General features: G+C 41.9%; 1 protein-coding gene and 1 long non-coding RNA gene across 3 annotated transcripts; both read right to left on the minus strand.

Annotated features, from left to right (window-relative positions):
* Positions 1 to 290: 290 nt before the first annotated feature.
* Positions 291 to 7131, minus strand: LOC103385128 (uncharacterized). Of its 2 annotated transcripts, XR_003050974.1 has the most exons (8): positions 6502 to 7131; positions 5732 to 5777; positions 5432 to 5481; positions 3423 to 3595; positions 3189 to 3309; positions 2710 to 3046; positions 1532 to 1641; positions 291 to 1363 (listed from the first exon to the last, which is right to left on the minus strand). It is a non-coding gene; the product is annotated as an uncharacterized LOC103385128 (long non-coding RNA). The 2 variants fall into 2 exon arrangements; XR_003050973.1 differs by having other exon boundaries at positions 2710 to 3309.
* Positions 7132 to 9346: 2215 nt separating this feature from the next.
* Positions 9347 to 16701, minus strand: LOC103385126 (homeobox protein Hox-A3-like). Its single transcript, XM_008318909.3, has 4 exons — positions 14285 to 16701; positions 13759 to 13931; positions 12007 to 12214; positions 9347 to 10779 (listed from the first exon to the last, which is right to left on the minus strand). Exons 2-4 carry the CDS (start codon positions 13790 to 13792, stop codon positions 10440 to 10442), a joined length of 582 nt encoding a protein of 193 aa, XP_008317131.2. The 5' UTR covers positions 13793 to 13931; positions 14285 to 16701; the 3' UTR covers positions 9347 to 10439.
* Positions 16702 to 18300: the final 1599 nt, after the last annotated feature.

Consider the following 18300-nt stretch of genomic DNA (forward strand, 5'->3'; position numbering starts at 1 on the left):
GGGTCCTGACCCTTAGGAGAATCAGGGTTTTTCTTTTTAAGAAATTAAAAATATAAACAAAAAGCCTCTATTTGAAAACTAAAGAAATCATCACAGAATTATTATTTTAGTATCATTATGTTCATAATCTCCTTCAGCTTTATCCAATAACTAAAACAAACTTTCACTCATGCAAATACATTTAAGAATATTAGTAGTAAATGTATTTGTTATTATAAGTTACTATACAAAAACTGCTGCATTACTTCAGTATTATATGTACATTATATTTCCAAATATATTTGGTCTCAATAGTTTTTTATTTCTTTCAAAAAGACAAAAAACTAATTACTAAATAAATGTAATTTTACGATAATAAATAACTATCACCTTTAGTCAAATCGGGTTCTTCTACATCTTGTTGGTTTTACATAGTGTCTGATGTTTTACATCAACTCCAACATGGCTCACGTGCACACACACACACACGAACACTGAGTCTGACCTTCAATGACCGTAACGCTGGTCTGCAAGAACCGACATCAGCTGATTCACACGTCATCCCATGTGACGGTGCATTCACACGACACAGTTTTTATTCATTATTATTTCGGTTTTAAAATACCTTTGAAATGGTTTCTAATTATGGGGCTTAAGTAATTAATCCGGGACAAATGTAATCCCTGAGGTTGGATTAACGGAATTATAACAGATATTTTAGTGGTGGGTATAACACACTCCACAAAAATATTTATATTTTTTAAATGTTATTTTTCAGCATTTCATACATGTATTTTTCTACAATAATATATAACAATATAATTTATTTTTAATATATCAGCACACATGGCGTTGCGTTATTGTTATTAACACCATTATTATCGTTATTACGGTAATTATTATTGTCTTTATCAGGTAGGAACCCTGCGCATTTTCTTATTAAACACATCCTTCCAACGCGTTACTGCGCTTATCTTTTTTCCTATTTTCTTTTTTTTAAACATTGTCGTCTGCTGCGTCTTTTAAGTCTGCAGTAATTACAATATAATTCAGCGTAATGAACAACTTCTAACTGCATTCTTACAACACAGAAATATGGTCCCAGCTGTGGGAGTTAATGGGATTCTACAGGCAGCGATGTGCTGAATGACTGAGTGCAATATATCCCTTCTCTCCATGCATTTGCATGGCGCACTGATCCATCTTCATGTCAGCTCGGAGGTTACTCAGGGTTCACACGCTGCCTTGTTTCTCTCCTCCACACTCAATAAATAAATCTCTGCAGCTTTCTGTTTACCGCCTGAATATAAATTTGTTTGCAGTCGATCGAAGACCTGTGCGGAGGTATTAGAAATTGTATTTCTGTAATGGCTTTCAGCAGAGACTGGAGGGGGAGGGAGGGAGGGGGAGGGAGGAAGAAGAGGAGAAGAAGGAAAAAAACAGGTGTGAGGCATCTTTGTGCTTTCTCGTATGCAAACGAATTTAGAAGAAAAAAAAGCCTCAGTTCACCGCAGCTCTGGACGAATCCACATTACATTTACCAACAACTCACCTTTTGTTTTTTTTTTTGTTAATCTTGTAGGACGGCCCCTGTTTGTTCCCGGAAGTGCCATATGTTTGATTAGCACATCTGAGGTGTTGTTCCACATCACTGCTCCACACCTGTATGCAACAGAAGTTATATGGTCACATTCAACACCAAAACACAAAATAAAAGTGTTGTTTAGCTAAATGTCCTTCCACTTGGCAGCTGGCGTCCCCGAAAACTATACATTTGTGTTTAAGGAAAATAGAAATAGCTTACATTTAAATTTAGGTAAAAGAGAAAACCACAAAAAAGTCAATCTTCTTCATCTGGCACAGCTTCATGGCGGCCTTGGCTCTACTGCAAAAAAAAAAAAAGTTCTACCTAATCATCCTCTAAATTAGAGTTAGGGAATTGAGTTGGAACAACGTGACAACTGTAGAGGGGAAAATGTTACAGTGTGAATGTACACATCCTTGATGACGACTAACTTCAAACAACTCTGCATTAAATCACAAATAAAGTCTGAATTTATCCTGTCAGAAAATAAAGTCTGAAATCTGACTTTATTTTCTGACTGAGGATAAATCCATGTGTCACATGGTCCTGAGTCAGCTTTACTCTGAAGTCACCTGGTCTCTTTTTCAAAACCCAGATTTCTGACTTTTAAACATCTATTCTTACATTTCAGCTGCCTAGCTCAATGTAATTGTCTTAGTTTTGCAGTTTTGATTTATGATCTTTTCACGCCCCCCAAAACATATATCAAATCAACATCTCCTTTAATGAACGACCAGCGTTGGTGAGATTGGAAAAAGGCTTGAGATTTTATAAAAATATATAAAACACTTAATTCTTTAAGTGCTTTATGTTATGAACCTCTATGCTTTGCTACTGTTCTCAACCAGAACTCTCTTTAAAACAAATCTGAATCTTAACGGTTAAAAAGGAGTTAAAAATAAACTCCCTTTTTTCTGCCCAAATTCCAAGGACATTCTTTTAAAGCACTGCAGGCATTTCCATTGTGACGACCACTATAGGGTCTATTGTTCTGATTGGAGGAGAGGCAAACATGGCAGCACTCATGGGTGGCTGTGTCAGGAGGCAGGAGGAGGCCCATGATATTGACTGATGCTAATTTGTTTTGCGTCCATGCTCTGATGTGTGTCAATAGGAAGCGGAGGCCGAGGGATCGCTCAGATTACCTTCCACCGTTTGAACTGAGCCCCTCGTCCGGCTGCGGTCGGCGTTGACACCAGACCCTTGTCTAACTCTCCAAGACTGTCAAGCCTCATTATGTGTCAACGTCTGACCCTCACAGGACTGGGAATTAACCAGCGCTGACAGACGACTGTCACCACCACCAGCAGGCGCCGGAGGTCAGCGCCTTTAATGCAGTTCCAGGAGGGGAGGACTTTTACATTTAGCTGCAATCATTAATGTGGCATCATGAGAGATCTGTAACATGACTGAGGGACAAGGGAGGGGGCAGCAGCAGGAGGAGGGGGGGGGACTGCTGCAGAGAGAGGGTCAAAGCAGAGCCTGGAGAAGGAGCAGAAACAGATATTCAAGTGTGGCACATTGACCGGTTGAAAGATGGCTATCTGTTTGATTGATGGAGCGTGTCAGCGTTTTTCAAATATTGACATTTTTGAAAAATAGTGATGTTAGAAGTCGGATCTACCTGGGTGTACACGCAGCCCACACACGATCTAGGGAATACCGGGACAAAAACAAAAGATCCATCCACGCGTGGCGTGCAGGTCTAACGATTGCCCTTGCTTTATTGTTGAATGGTATGAAATCTGTCAAAGTACATGATCCATAATCATAAATCCAATGCAACTGCTGTGCAAATGGCCAGGGACATTACAGAGGAGCGCGGCGCAGGCCCGACAGTGTGACAATGAAGCAATACCTTGCTAATATGAGGACTCCTCGACAATAGCCTCCAGTATGTTCTGCAGCACTTCGCAGCTTCACTGAGCCAAGAGGCTTGGAGTCGGCACAATCCCAAACATCATGACAACAAGCCATCAGTCATCCTCCCCCCAAGCTGCTGCGCTCACTTGTGTGTTTCCGGAGTTCTTACTGTGGGAAATGAGCAGGGTTAAACATGAAACAGGAGGAAATGTTCATCACTGCAGCACATTCTCTAATATTCTCCCTCGTACGCCATTGTTTTCGCCGCAGGCAAAGAGAGAGGGAGTGGTATTTATTTTTTTATTTATATATTTTTGTATTTGCTTAAACATCCCCTGCTCGCTCACAGTGGAGATTTGTAATCTGCTGTGCATGATAATCACGGCTAATAGCAAAGAGAGCAAAAAGAAACGCTGCTAGAAAAATGAAAGTGTATTAATAAAGAACAAACTCCCCTTCAAGGCTCAGGAAGGATCAGATTTAGAGGAGGAAAACGTCAACAATGGAAATGTGGGAAGTGTATAGCAACACTTAACGTAACTTGTCCTTACATTAGTTAAAATACCTTAAAGCCGTCAGTTTCACACACACACACACACACAGTCATCGTCATATTTAACGTAGTCAAAAAGAAATCTCTAGAAACAGTTGAAGTCAAATCCTGACCTGAGTAAAATTCACAGCTCTATTACTGTATCTGCAGCCTGAGAAATGAGGCTTATCATCATTGGGACATTCGACACCCCCATCCCCCTTACACACACACACACACTCTCTTTCCTGCAGGTTTAATATGATATTGTGACACCATTCCATCTAATGAAAATATCCTGGTTGCCCTGTGTGAATTTTCTCCCTAAAATAGACTTCTACCTGCTCCGGGGCATTTAGCAGTAAAACATGAGTGTGTAATGAGTGAGGGGGTGTGGAATACCAACAGAAAGGTGACTCTGGTGTAATATAACTTTAATTTTTCACAGTTTTACATTCAGTTTTAGGGCGGTTCAGGGAAGAATATAAGACAAAAAAAGAATAGAGCAAGTCTGGTTTCAAATGTCACAGTCGACACTTCTGTAGACTGTTGGCTGGAACCCACGTGGATCTATTTGAGCTACTGTGGGCTCCAAGATCAGTGTGTATTTAAAGTGGCCTAACCATGAGGGCCACATTTAGATACCAGTTCGTCTTTATACACATACGGATAATTTGCTTGTGGCCTACATGAGGTATCGGGTCATATCCCTCTCTTTTTAGTCTCACATAGAAATCATGATTGGGATCCTGGGTTGGGACACTGGGATCTGCATCCCCTGGTGTGTAGCTATGTGGGCCAAAAAAAATCCATGTGCAGCCCATGTGATGCTGCCTGGGTGTGAAGGGAACTGTTACAGACTCCATCCTCATCCATAGAAATGGGACGCACAATGAATCAACAGTCAATACCAGGTGTGATTTATTGCAGGACTGTTGTCTCAGTTTGATCTAATGGGGTTGTACTCAATAAACTTGTAACATTTTTTTCTTTTGGCACACAGAATTTTTTTTATGACAGAACATAAAAAAAAAGACGTGTATTGATTGGATTGTATGTAATAAAGCCATTGGAAGTTAAATAATTCCGGAGTAATCGATGGCGGTCAACATGTGACATTTAACAAGGTTACTGTAGTGATTACAAGTTCATTCATTCCAGCCCGTGCTGCTCACAGCCACGGACCGAACACACGCCACAGCTCCCGCCACTCCATTGCCAACTTACCTTTTTACTGTCATACCATCCTTAACTGGAAAACATTTAAAATGTCATTGATCTTGATAATGCTGTGCCATAATGTGACACTAACAGTTGTACAAGATTCAGGAAGTCAAATTTCCAAGATTGATGAGTCGTAGCATTTGAGTTATAATCCATCTACCTGAGCGATGATCCGGCTCAGGTTCCACATGACGGAGCAGACAAATAAATAAAACCCATAAAGGTGACACAGGAAATTGATACTTAACAATCATCTTGAGCAACAAGCACCGAGGGGGAGTCTGGTGGGCAGCAGTTACTGCCGTGGAGGAGGAAGAAACGGGGGAGGTTAGTAGGACATTAAAAGGAACGACCTTCTAAAAGGCAGACATAAAACTTTAGAGTTTCAGCCAATGGGAGAACCAAGTACTGAAGATAACTGTTCCTGGGTATTATCTTATTACACAGCTAATTAAGTTCACAAACATTACAGAAATTAAGGGCGCGTGGTGCCAATACCATTCTTTACAACGCAATACAAGTACCATTACTTATATTTGTGTACTCACCGATATTTCTTCAGGTTGGATTTCAATAAATATGCAATGAGTATCTCTGTGGGAAACAGAGAGACGCATGAGAGAGTGTGTTGTTGTGAGTTCTGCCCAAATCACAGAGGACACCAGGCAGGAAGACACTTACAGAATTACAGTTTTATTTTCTTCTCATTAACAGCAAGGTATTTCAAATCAAAAGAACAAAAAATGACACCAAACGTCTTTAAATTATCTGTGTCAAAAGTTTTTGAACCGACAGTGACAAATGAATAACATTTATACAAACAATGTTGAAAAAAGGTCATCCAAATGTAACGGTGTACATAGTTCTTTTTGTCAAACTAAACACACATTGAGCGGCGCTTTAACGCCAACCTTGGAATTGAAATATTTCTTTTCTTGTAAACAATGTGTCACTTGAGCTGTGTAACCAGGTTTCAATAAACTAATTAAACGCACAAAGTTGATTAAATAACTCACAAAAAAGTGACTTTTAATCTACTGTGACGGTACACGGAAAACAGAAGACTCGAGGAAATCACTGTCCCCTATTAAAGTCTATCTTCTGAAACAGGAAGTGCTCTTTTGTAATCTGCACTCAACTGAACGATCAAACCGCCACTGTTGCCACGTACACGCGCGCGAACAGCATAACTTACACAAGGCAATTAGCGATAAAAGCCGTATTCGCTTATTAGTAGTTTTTGTCTTAAATACATTCGATATTAATTTAAATTAACATATATCTATATCCACAACAGTTTTCAATTCCAATCGCTTACCTGGAAACAGAAATACAGGTGGCATTAAATGTAACACAAGCTCATTTGGTCAACTGAAGAAGAAGACCCAATTAGGTGCCCTTCAAGTGCCTGTCCACATATGTCTACGACCAGATAAAACAAATAAAAATAACAAAATACGTATATACTGCATGTCTTATGGTCATAAAAAATAAAAAACAAATTCGCGCTATAATACATGGGCCACAGGTGAGCTCTCCATGGAAAACTACAAGTTTAAAGATTTCCCAGTTCTCTGGGGCTTACCTCTGATTAAAAGTTGTGTAAACATGACGTAAAAGGAACGTGCTCTAGCAAAATACACAGACGGGTTGACAGCTGGGTTTGTATTTTATTTCACAGCACATCAAGCATGAAACATGTGTCAGGTTGTGGTTTCAGAAAGGTGTGGTATAGATTTACTGTTAAATTAAAAACCCCTCCAGTTATGAGGAGGGTGGGGTCAAACTTTCATGTCATAAATTTACACTTCACTGTGAAAAGCTTGTCTTGCAAATTAATTAAGGTGAACTAATGGATGTTCAGTCAAATTAAAGGATTTAAAGGATTACAACTTTGGCATTGAGTTTCAAAAACCCTGCCAGCAGTTTAATCTCTTCAGCAAACACATATCAGATATGCCAGCAGTTTAATCTCTTCAGCAAACGCATATCAGGTATATGTGGTATTCATGCTATTTCTGTTGCAAATACAAAAACAATAAACCATGTTTTTATTTTTAAATGTGCCTTTCCGCATCTAAGAGTCATGATAACAGGAAGAAGAAACAACTTTTTTTGACTCCCAACAATTGAAGTGTCTAATTTGCTCATTGTAAACTTCAATGCCCTCAGAAATCCATCCATACAACAACATACCTGTGGCGTATTTTGTAGTCAGTAATAAATAACAGTTATCAGTTTTAACAGAAATATGATGCCAGTGAATTACCAAACTATAAATAAAGACATGACATGGATGTTTGTGCTTGCTGTGTTTTATCGCCCTTTCTAAGTGTGACAATCATTGGAATTAATTAGCGGTCGTTTTAGTGCACCTGCGGTTTGTAAAAACAAAAGATAAAGATCAAAACTAAACAACCAACAAGGAAACTGTTTTTAATTTTATCTGTGACATGTTTGCTGTAATGGTTAAATACCACTGGACAACACTAACTGTCATGGTGGTTTTCAGGCATCACCGGGGGAAGAAATTATTATTGGAAGAAATTTCAAGCACGTCTTTGTAAAGCACACGGCAGTTTCCTCTTCACAGCAGCTTAAGAGAAGTTGTTGATGCACAGAGCATTTTTCAATTCCATGCCTTAGAATTGCTTTCACAACAGCTGCAAATGGGACAGTGAGACATCAGTCAATGTAAAGGACAAGATGCAAAGGAAAAAAAAAATTTAATTAATGATGGACCGTAACAAAGTTGGTTTCATGGCACCACGGCCGCCATCATTTATCACATCAAAGATGCACTTTACACCTCCCGTGTTTCTGAAATAAAAGACAAAACATGTCAGGATTTAAGGATCTGCAGATTTCTCCCACTGAAGAACAGTAAAACAGAAAGGACAACTTCAGCTACTTGGTAGAAGAAATTTGAAGAAACTTGGTGTGTGAAGAAGGGACTAACCTTATGTCGAATGGAAGCAGACTGTTCACCCTTGCAGTGAGGCCCTGGGCTGGGGCTTTCCTTGACCCCTGGGGATCCCCCCCCCCGACCTCCACAACAAAATTACTGCACTCCAGTGTGTGGATCCTCTTGGCTTTCAGTGTCTGCAGGGAGAATGTGGCAAGAACCAGAGGTAAAGGTCCTATTGAGCCCCGGCACCATTAACACCATAAATCACAGAGTCCCATGCAAGAATCTCAGGAATCCACCAGCGTCTGGGTCTTCTTCCTCAATCTCTCCTCCCTGTGTTTAACCAAACATATGAAGAACAGGAATGTCTTCCTGCTCTTCCTCATTCTCTTCCTTGCCCTTTACTAAATTTCCCTTAAATTATCCCTCTGTCACCGCCTCTTTGACACAGACAAGGTGTGGAACCATCTTTATTTTATAGAACATCCCTGTGGAACCACGGTGGCTTTATGACTCCCCTGACATTCAAAAAAAACGGCTGCAAATGGTGTCAAATATTTACCAAATGACAGCCGATCCGAAGGCTGATTAGGTAATGAATTAGGAGGAGCGAGTCATCCGATCCTGGATCACATGAGGATTAACTTGTTCAGTGGCTCTCTGATTTCAAAGCTGTCAGCAGTGACACCCTGTTTACAGCACGCTGATGTAATACCTTCTGCACGGCCCAACGTTTCGCAGGAACGTAGATAACGTGAATCTAAAGTGTGTGAGGTTTTCCCCCTTCAGTTAAAAAAAACAAAAAACTTGCTGTCTATCTAACTGACGGTAAAACTGTAGAGACCCAAGAGAACCTGTGACCCACTTCTGTCAAAGAAATGCATAATGCCCCATGTGGGTAATTTAGCTTTGTGACTCAGAAATGAAATCTAGAAGAATAAGGAATAGAAAAAACAGTTTATGTGACATTAACTTAAATTCAGGAGTGGAGATGTGTCACAAATGTGCACACACGTGAAAAATCTCCTCATTGTTCTCACTGATAATATCTTGTCATTGATGAGAGAAGCCGGTTGATGAGTTGTTGCCTATTGGCTGCTGCAAGGGCTTTTTAACTCCACAGCTAACATGCCCCCCCCTCGAGAGGGAGGCCAGCCCCGACTTGCAGCTCCACAATTTGGCTGTTGAAAAGGCAGGGGTTGGGGAGGAGGAGGCAGGAGATCTTGTCATGGTGCCCAGTGGGTTCAGAGCTTGTGGTTGGAGTGCTGGAAAGACTGCCTTGTCTCTGTGATTAATGGTGGGGAACTTGGAGGCAGGAGCGAGGGAGCGGCTTATGTGGCAACACTGTGCAACCTGAATGAACAATATACAGATTTCAATGAATCTGAAGCCGTCCTTAAATTTAATTGCACAATCTCTCTCCATTTCTTCTGGGGGGCGGGGGGTGGGGGGTACACTAATCTTTTACAGTTTCTAAGTCATCAAAATACTGTGAAGATTACTGTAAAAACATTGCACCAGTGCTACAGTTTCCCCAAATGTGTTTATTAAGCATGAACAGTATCAAAAACTTGCCATATATTTTTAATGGCTCTAACAAAAATATAAAATTATTCAATATGAACATTTCACACAAATGACCAATATTTACAACGCACAGATAGAAAAGAGTCGAGACTAGTGTAACCTCGCAGAAATGAGACTTTTTCAGCTGTTAGGGAAAAACGGAAACCTCGGCCGTGAACATGCAAAGAACAGACAGGGAAGACAAAGAGTTAACTGGTAATTGCTTATGCATGCACTGTACAAAAGTGAAGACCTGTCAGTCACGTCCCCTGACATCACCGCTCTACTCTAATTAAAGGCACACTGTGTATGATTGGAGGGGGTGTGGGGTGTGGGGTAGAATTAGGATATTTAAAATTCATTTTGACAGCAAAAGAATACAGTGTTGTTACATCGATGCTCCGGGCCATCAGTCATCCAGAAAGTATGAATTGTTGCTTTCATTACCAGGACTAGAGCTGGACTAGACAGACTAAAAACTTGATGATGACTATGGGCTACTGCACGTTCTGCTGCGTGTTTGGACAGAAGCAGTAATAATAATATGACATTTGTGACGACAGTGTACAACTTCAACAGTAGATGGGACTATGTCCTACACAGTGCACCTTTAAGACATGTCCCTTCCAATTTAATCAACGTGTGAGTGATGGTAGGGAGTGTTTGGGGGGATTTCAGCGCTGTGATTCTAATTAGACACCATTCATTCTTTGAAGGCCCAGACACAGTGAAGGGATAATTGAGATTTTGATGAGCACAGGAAGGTCAGCCCTCACCAGGCCCTAGGGCCAGTTGGAAATACCCGCATGTTGGAGACTATCTGGGCCCATGCAGGAGGGCGGTGGAGCACCAGCACCTGATGGATACATACAGCTGAGGTCTGGAGGCTGAGTGTACTGACCACTGCTGTCGTCACTGGGTGAGGCAAAGACGGAGGAGGACATAGGAGCATAATCCATGAAGTGCAGGTTGGAAGAAGATGAGGTTCTGACAACACGTCCTCCTCCTCCCGCGAACCTCAGGTGGTCGGTGCAGGAGCTGGAGCTGCAGCTGGAGGACGAGTTACACTGGGAGTGCTGGGACACGTCCGGCACCTTTCCATATTTCTGCTCCTTCTTGTACCTTTTACAGTTTCTAAGTCATCAAAATACTGTGAAGATTACTGTAAAAACATTGCACCAGTGCTACAGTTTCCCCAAATGTGTTTATTAAGCATGAACAGTATCAAAAACTTGCCATATATTTTTAATGGCTCTAACAAAAATATAAAATTATTCAATATGAACATTTCACACAAATGACCAATATTTACAACGCACAGATAGAAAAGAGTCGAGACTAGTGTAACCTCGCAGAAATGAGACTTTTTCAGCTGTTAGGGAAAAACGGAAACCTCGGCCGTGAACATGCAAAGAACAGACAGGGAAGACAAAGAGTTAACTGGTAATTGCTTATGCATGCACTGTACAAAAGTGAAGACCTGTCAGTCACGTCCCCTGACATCACCGCTCTACTCTAATTAAAGGCACACTGTGTATGATTGGAGGGGGTGTGGGGTGTGGGGTAGAATTAGGATATTTAAAATTCATTTTGACAGCAAAAGAATACAGTGTTGTTACATCGATGCTCCGGGCCATCAGTCATCCAGAAAGTATGAATTGTTGCTTTCATTACCAGGACTAGAGCTGGACTAGACAGACTAAAAACTTGATGATGACTATGGGCTACTGCACGTTCTGCTGCGTGTTTGGACAGAAGCAGTAATAATAATATGACATTTGTGACGACAGTGTACAACTTCAACAGTAGATGGGACTATGTCCTACACAGTGCACCTTTAAGACATGTCCCTTCCAATTTAATCAACGTGTGAGTGATGGTAGGGAGTGTTTGGGGGGATTTCAGCGCTGTGATTCTAATTAGACACCATTCATTCTTTGAAGGCCCAGACACAGTGAAGGGATAATTGAGATTTTGATGAGCACAGGAAGGTCAGCCCTCACCAGGCCCTAGGGCCAGTTGGAAATACCCGCATGTTGGAGACTATCTGGGCCCATGCAGGAGGGCGGTGGAGCACCAGCACCTGATGGATACATACAGCTGAGGTCTGGAGGCTGAGTGTACTGACCACTGCTGTCGTCACTGGGTGAGGCAAAGACGGAGGAGGACATAGGAGCATAATCCATGAAGTGCAGGTTGGAAGAAGATGAGGTTCTGACAACACGTCCTCCTCCTCCCGCGAACCTCAGGTGGTCGGTGCAGGAGCTGGAGCTGCAGCTGGAGGACGAGTTACACTGGGAGTGCTGGGACACGTCCGGCACCTTTCCATATTTCTGCTCCTTCTTGTACCTCATCCTGCGGTTCTGGAACCAGATCTTGACCTGGCGGTCCGTCAGCTGCAGCCCCGCGGCCATCTCCAGGCGCCGAGGGCGACGCAGGTAAGGGCTGAAGTGGAACTCCTTCTCCAGCTCCAGCAGCTGGCTGCTGGTGAAGGCCGTCCTCTCTCTGCGCACACTTGGCCTTCCTCTGCCCGCGCCTCCATCACCACCAGCGCTCACTAATGCAAGAGGAAGCAGACAGAGAGGAGAGGGTGATAAAAGCAAGTGCCACAGAGCTGATAAGTGTCTGTCCTCTCTGATGTAAAAGCTCAGCTCACAGAGGACTTCAAGTGCCGGTGAGGGCCATGTTAATCTTCAGCAAATCAAGCCGAGACCGAGCGGTGCCCGCAGCTCTTCCTGCGTAGCCACTCATGCTTGAGACACTATACAAGACTGGTTGTCTACCGTGTCATGTGTTCAGGGAAAGTTACCTCCCGAAGAAACAGTCTGGGGGAAACATCTGACGCCACTACGGCTGCCTGACAGGCCACATTAATCACAGCTACACACGGAAGCAGACCTGTCAAATCCCCATCTCAGTCACTTAAAAGGTACCTTGGGACTACCACTGAGAATAACCACCATTAGAGATTCCATTTGACATGTATACCAGCCATAGCAGGGCCCTGTTAATAACAATACACCGTGCAGGGGTTAATGGGCACTTAATAAGGCCGAGAGTGGCCTTAGAGAGCAAACGGCTCTGCTTAACAACACTGCAGCAGACCTGCAGACTCTGCCTTCATTATCACAGCCTTGTTAGTCAGCACTCTCGACTCTGCCTTCATTATCACAGCCTTGTTTGTGGCTGTTAGTCAGCACTCTCTCCACTTCCCTGTGAATAGTTGAAGGCGTGATTAGTGAACAGGGTGTAGATTGTGATGTGTTGATTTGGATGTTAACAGTTTCCTTATTTTTTTTTTTCATCCTGTAAATTTATCTTCCTGGACAAACTGGAAAACAGTGTGACTAAATCAGTGGGTCCCAACCCAGAAGATGGTCACTGAGCTCTTTCGAGGAGGAACTTTTAATCTTTAAATTCAGACTTTTAATGGTAACGAAACATGCTATTAATATTGGAACCCAAATGAATTCATTTTTAATTCATCAAATGTTGTTGTGTATTAATATATACGTATATATATTGTTTTTTGAGATGGACGTGGTGACCAGATTCTTTTATTTTGTGGCCGTATGACTGAGAATTTAGAAGTTTGTTTGAATGCTTTAGAGTTTAACATGACGACTTCTGCTTAGCAAGAAAATAAAATATAATGTTATTTAATTATTAAAATAAACGTAATTGAGGAAAACACTGCTATTAAGTACATGCAATCAAAGCTCTTAAGCAGCTGTCAAATGAAGTAATACTTGACGAGAAAAAGTGGTAATAAAAGCAGATACTGCAGGTATGCAGTAGACTTTCAGAATTTGTGGCAAAGTTTGTATCCAGGATAAATAAATATAACAGAGATGGGGAGGCTGCTCTAGTTTAAAGGATACAGGAGCTCACGTGACTGTGCTGTTTGTGTGAAGTAGTTATCACCAAGGTTGTTGTGCAGCGAAAAGTTTGACTTTAGACAACGCACAAATGAGGACCATATTCACTCTGTGTGCTTTTGTGGATTCGCACCATCGACAAACGGTCAACAATATTTTGCACAGCAGTTTATGGCTGTACGAAAGTGAACGATTAGTGTGTAATAAATAAAGTCAGAGTTACCAGATTGCTCCGAGTCAGTTGTCCGTGAATTCATCCAGGGAAAAATTACTCCAGAGTGGCAGATGGTGAGTAGACTGCAGCCCCTGCTCTTGATGTCCAGCTTGCCCTTGGCATGGCAGTGAACCACAGGCTCCAGCGGCCTCTGAAACTGTTCATCCGGGCTCAACCTGGAACTGACATAAGCAGAGGAGGTCATGTTTTGCTGATTAAATTCTGCATCTTTGCCTCCTCTTCCTCCTCCTCCTCCTCCTCCTCTTCCCCTATTGTATCCTGCACATAGGTCTGGCACTTGTCCAGAGCCCATGGTGAAAGTGTTGCCATGCAGCTGCAGTGGGAGGGCGGACTGTTGGGGGTCCATGGACCCGGGCTCATCAAAAGTGTCTCAAATAAAGCAGCTCTCCCTCAGCAGCACTAAAGCTGGGGTTTGTGTCTGTCTTAATATCCGATCACAATTAACCTGAGCGTAAAAAGCCATGCAGGGGAGAGCACTTGAAGTAACCATGTGGAATATGTGAATAATATTTACCAGAGGGGTGCCGGAGTCACGTGTGCGCGTCCTCCAATGACAGAGCGCGGGAGTTGCAAAGTAATCCACCGGCAAGTTGTCGAGAAGCAAGAAGCTCCAGCGATGTTTCTTCAGACATGGTTAAAAAAAAATCAGCCCGTGTTTCTGTTTGTTCTGCATCTGCGGAGTAAAAAAAACGACATAAAAGATTTGAATAGATGAACATATTATTACAGGAAGGGAGAGCGGAGAAAGGAGAGGTGGAGGGGAGGTGCACAGGGTGGGGGAGAGATTACGTGTGAGGTGAGGGACGTCTCGATGAAGACGTTGATTTTTTTTTATTTTTATTGTAAATCTTTTCAAATCTATTACACGGATTAACTATTTGGGTTTGAATGCTGCGAATCCACTCCTTTCCAGAAATAGGTTTCAACCCAAAAATAAAAAAGGAGAAAAAAAAAAAGAAAAAAAAAACGGAAACGCGAGGACGTGTGTGTGCAGTCTGCCGTGTGTCTGAGCTGGGATCAGACAGCGGTAGTCACAGCCTCTCGACGTCACCTCATTATTTGTCCTTAAAACCTTCCAGATGTGAAACAACATATAAATAAACGTGAACTACACCACATTCTAACACCTTAACTAAAACAATATTTATTTATTTTTTCCACCCGCGCTGATGTGATGCCTGGTCTGATCACACACACAGTACAGACGACACAGACACAGGCGAGTTTCACGTGTATTTTATTATATTATTTTAACTTTAATAACCGGTTGCAAATCACTTAACAGGTCGTTAAAAAATCCGGCGGGCTTTTTTTCCCCTTTAAATAACAACATATGCCTTTAACTGTCGGCGGCGGAGGTGCGGCTCTAATAGGATGCGCTGGGAGTGGTCAGACAAAGGCTTTGACAGTCAATGCCACACAAAGACAAAGGAGGCAATCATTAGAGATTTTCCTTTCTGTGGGGACGATTCAACGAATTTGCATTAATCAGGCATCAGTGTACAGTATCGAGTGTCCTCACCCTTGTGTGTGTGTGTGTGTGTGTGTGTGTGGAGGCAACAGTCAAAACAGTGGATGGACATGTCTGACGGTAGACATGGACAAAGAGGAGGTGGAAGGAAGACTACAGGAGCCCGCGAGGGTCATATTAGGGCTGGCTGTGAATGAAGATGTTTATTATTAATATTAATATTAATCTTAATTTTGCTTCGCTGTTTGTTCGAATCACGTTATCACGTGTTAGTGTTAGTGTTCATAAAGTGGCTCCGCCGTGGCCTGCAGCTGAGGGGAAGTTTTAATAAACACAGTTGGTTCAATCTCATTAAAAATCACTGACGTGGCATCATGGGTAAAAAAAAAAAAAGAAAAAGAAATTCTCTCCGGGTTTTTAAATCAAATAAGTCAAACACTACCCACGGTGTCTTAACTAATGCAAACTCCAGTGTGACGTGGATCCATCAGCTGGACCACGAGCCTCGGATTTAAGTTCTTTCTCGTGTTTCGCTACAACAAAGCTGTCGAGAAAACCCTCTTTAAATGTCTCTCAGAGGTGATGGATTATGCACTCAGGGTTGCGCGAAGCTGGGCAGGAGAGGAGCCTTCCCCCCTTTTCTCTCTCTGTCTCACCCCTACTGCTGCTGCTGCTGCTGCTGCTGCTGCTCCACGACCCCCTGAGCCTCCACCTGAACTTCCACACACACACATTTCACCTCCTCCAACAGTTCAAGCCTGTATTAATATCACTGCACTGTGGAGCTCAGCTCATACATATCAATGCGCCAGATGCAGTTTCAATTACACGATGACTTTTCGGATGCTAATTGATTTTATTGTAATCCTTGATGATCATTTAATTTTAATCAGGGAGCTAATGACGGAGGTCCAGGTCCAGCCTGGCCATTAGGATGACTGCAGTCGATTTGGAGACACAGACTGGGCCGCGGACAGAGGGAAACGAATGGGAATGGGAGGATAATGACCTGCATCCATCCATCCATCCATCCATCCATCCATCCATCCCTCCACTCATGTTGTTGTTGTTATTATTATTATTGTTATAAACAGATGAACAGGGCAGCCAGCATCAGGACGCAGTGGAAACGGAGGGAAAAGTAATTAAATTCGTTTTGTTTTCCTTAGCTCACACCCTTGAACACACTCTCTGAATTGGAGATAGGATCTATGATATACTGGCTCAGCAAGACCATAATTTAGCTCCTCCGCGCCTCCACCACAATTCTCCGTGAACTCTGTTTGAACCGCCTCACTGGCAATAAATCATTTTTCTCTCTCTGCACAAAAGCGCGCCGGTCGCTCTGGGTGTCAAGCCTTTTACAATTCCTCCTTACCTTCTGCGCTCTCTCGCCTGCTGACACAAACAAGCCAGGAAATTGTCGATAAACTTTTTATTTTTCATACCAATAATTTCTGCCTGCAGAGAAAAAGTTGTTGAGGCAGTGAGAAGGAGGAGGAGGAGGAGGGAAAACATCTGCAGCTGCACACCACCGTTTTTTTTTCAGTTTTAGTTTTTTTTTTCCAAAAGAAACACATTTTGGTTCACTCACAAAAATCCAGCTTTTTTTTCGAAGGAGCCTAAACGAAAAGCAGGGATCATTCCATGTATTTCCAGGGGACAGAGAGGAGCAGATAAGAGGAGACAGAGAGGGAGAGAGAGACACAGAGGGAGAGGGAGAGAGAGAGAGAGCTGGGGAGAAGACGTTAATGGGCAGAGGATGCTGTCGGTTAAAACGGTGCATACAAATGGCGCTGTCTTGGCACAGCCAGGGGAAGATTTATGGGCCCGGTGCCCTATATTGCTGTAAACAATGCAGAGTGAAATGAAAAGAGTGGAGTTTGCAGACTGCACTTCATAAACGGGGGAAAAGACACACACTGTCAGTTTTCCCACCACTGCTGACTTTTGCAGGAGCTTCTGGGATGAGTTCAGTTCAGGGCCTGTGTATGTGTCCACACACACACACACACGTCCACTGTGGAACCCTGACATGTGCACAGTCAGAGCTGCAGCTCAGAGACAAAACTCTCAAAAGTATTTTTGTATTTGTGTTCATATTATTTCAATATATAGAATTTCATTTTATTTTTGTGAGTCTTTGGATTTCAGTCCAAAATTCTCCCACATAAAGAAAAAATGCAAAACAATATAAAGAGCTCTGTTACACACGTTTTGTAACATATACATATATATTGCATAAATATTTGGAGTCTTAGATTGTAGCTTGTGGATTATGTAGTAGATTATATACATACATGTAGTACATAAGATTTTGGTTATTTTTATATTTTATTTATATTGGTAAAATAATATCATTTTTTATCTTATTCTCAAATGAATATTTAATTACTAGAAGCATGTATTGTTTTTTTAAATATACTAAAAATAAATCTGTGTATATTTCCATCCAGAATGGATGTTCTCTCTCTGGAGGCCGCCATGTTGGATCAGCATGTTCCCATTAGTAAAAGCTAAAGAACTGAAGGCAAGAGGAAATCTTACAGTTTCACCAGCAGGTGATGCTATATTGTCTTCAGTGTACCCTTAACCGTTAGCTGTGTTAATATTTTTAAAGCAGTTATGTAGCAGTTTAGTATAATATATTTATATTGAGGACCAGAAATGACCTCCAGGTGGGTCAACTCAAGGCCCCTAGCCAAATATTTGACATCAGTGTTTAATGTTATTGTTTATGCAATATTGATTTAATCATTGTTGTTTTTTTCCCTTTGGAAGTGAATGTTTTTGCTGTTAGCATCAACTAGCATTTGAGTTTTTTTTATGTTATTTATCACTCCTTCCATCACTTTTTAATCCAATATTCCAGGGTTAAGGAACGCTTCTGCAGACAACTTAGCTCAGATGCTGCGGCAGGTGCACGTTAAGCCACTAGTGTCAAGGCAGATCCTTCAGAGAGCCATTGTTAAAGAAACAAATCCAATAAGAGATGCATTTTCACTTAACCAACACATGATTGTCCGTTCATAGCCTCCGCTAAGCTATAATCAGATCAT

This window comes from Cynoglossus semilaevis, chromosome 10 (genome assembly GCF_000523025.1).
Source record: "Cynoglossus semilaevis isolate Cse_v1.0 chromosome 10, Cse_v1.0, whole genome shotgun sequence".
NCBI classification, from domain to species: Eukaryota; Metazoa; Chordata; class Actinopteri; order Pleuronectiformes; family Cynoglossidae; genus Cynoglossus; species Cynoglossus semilaevis.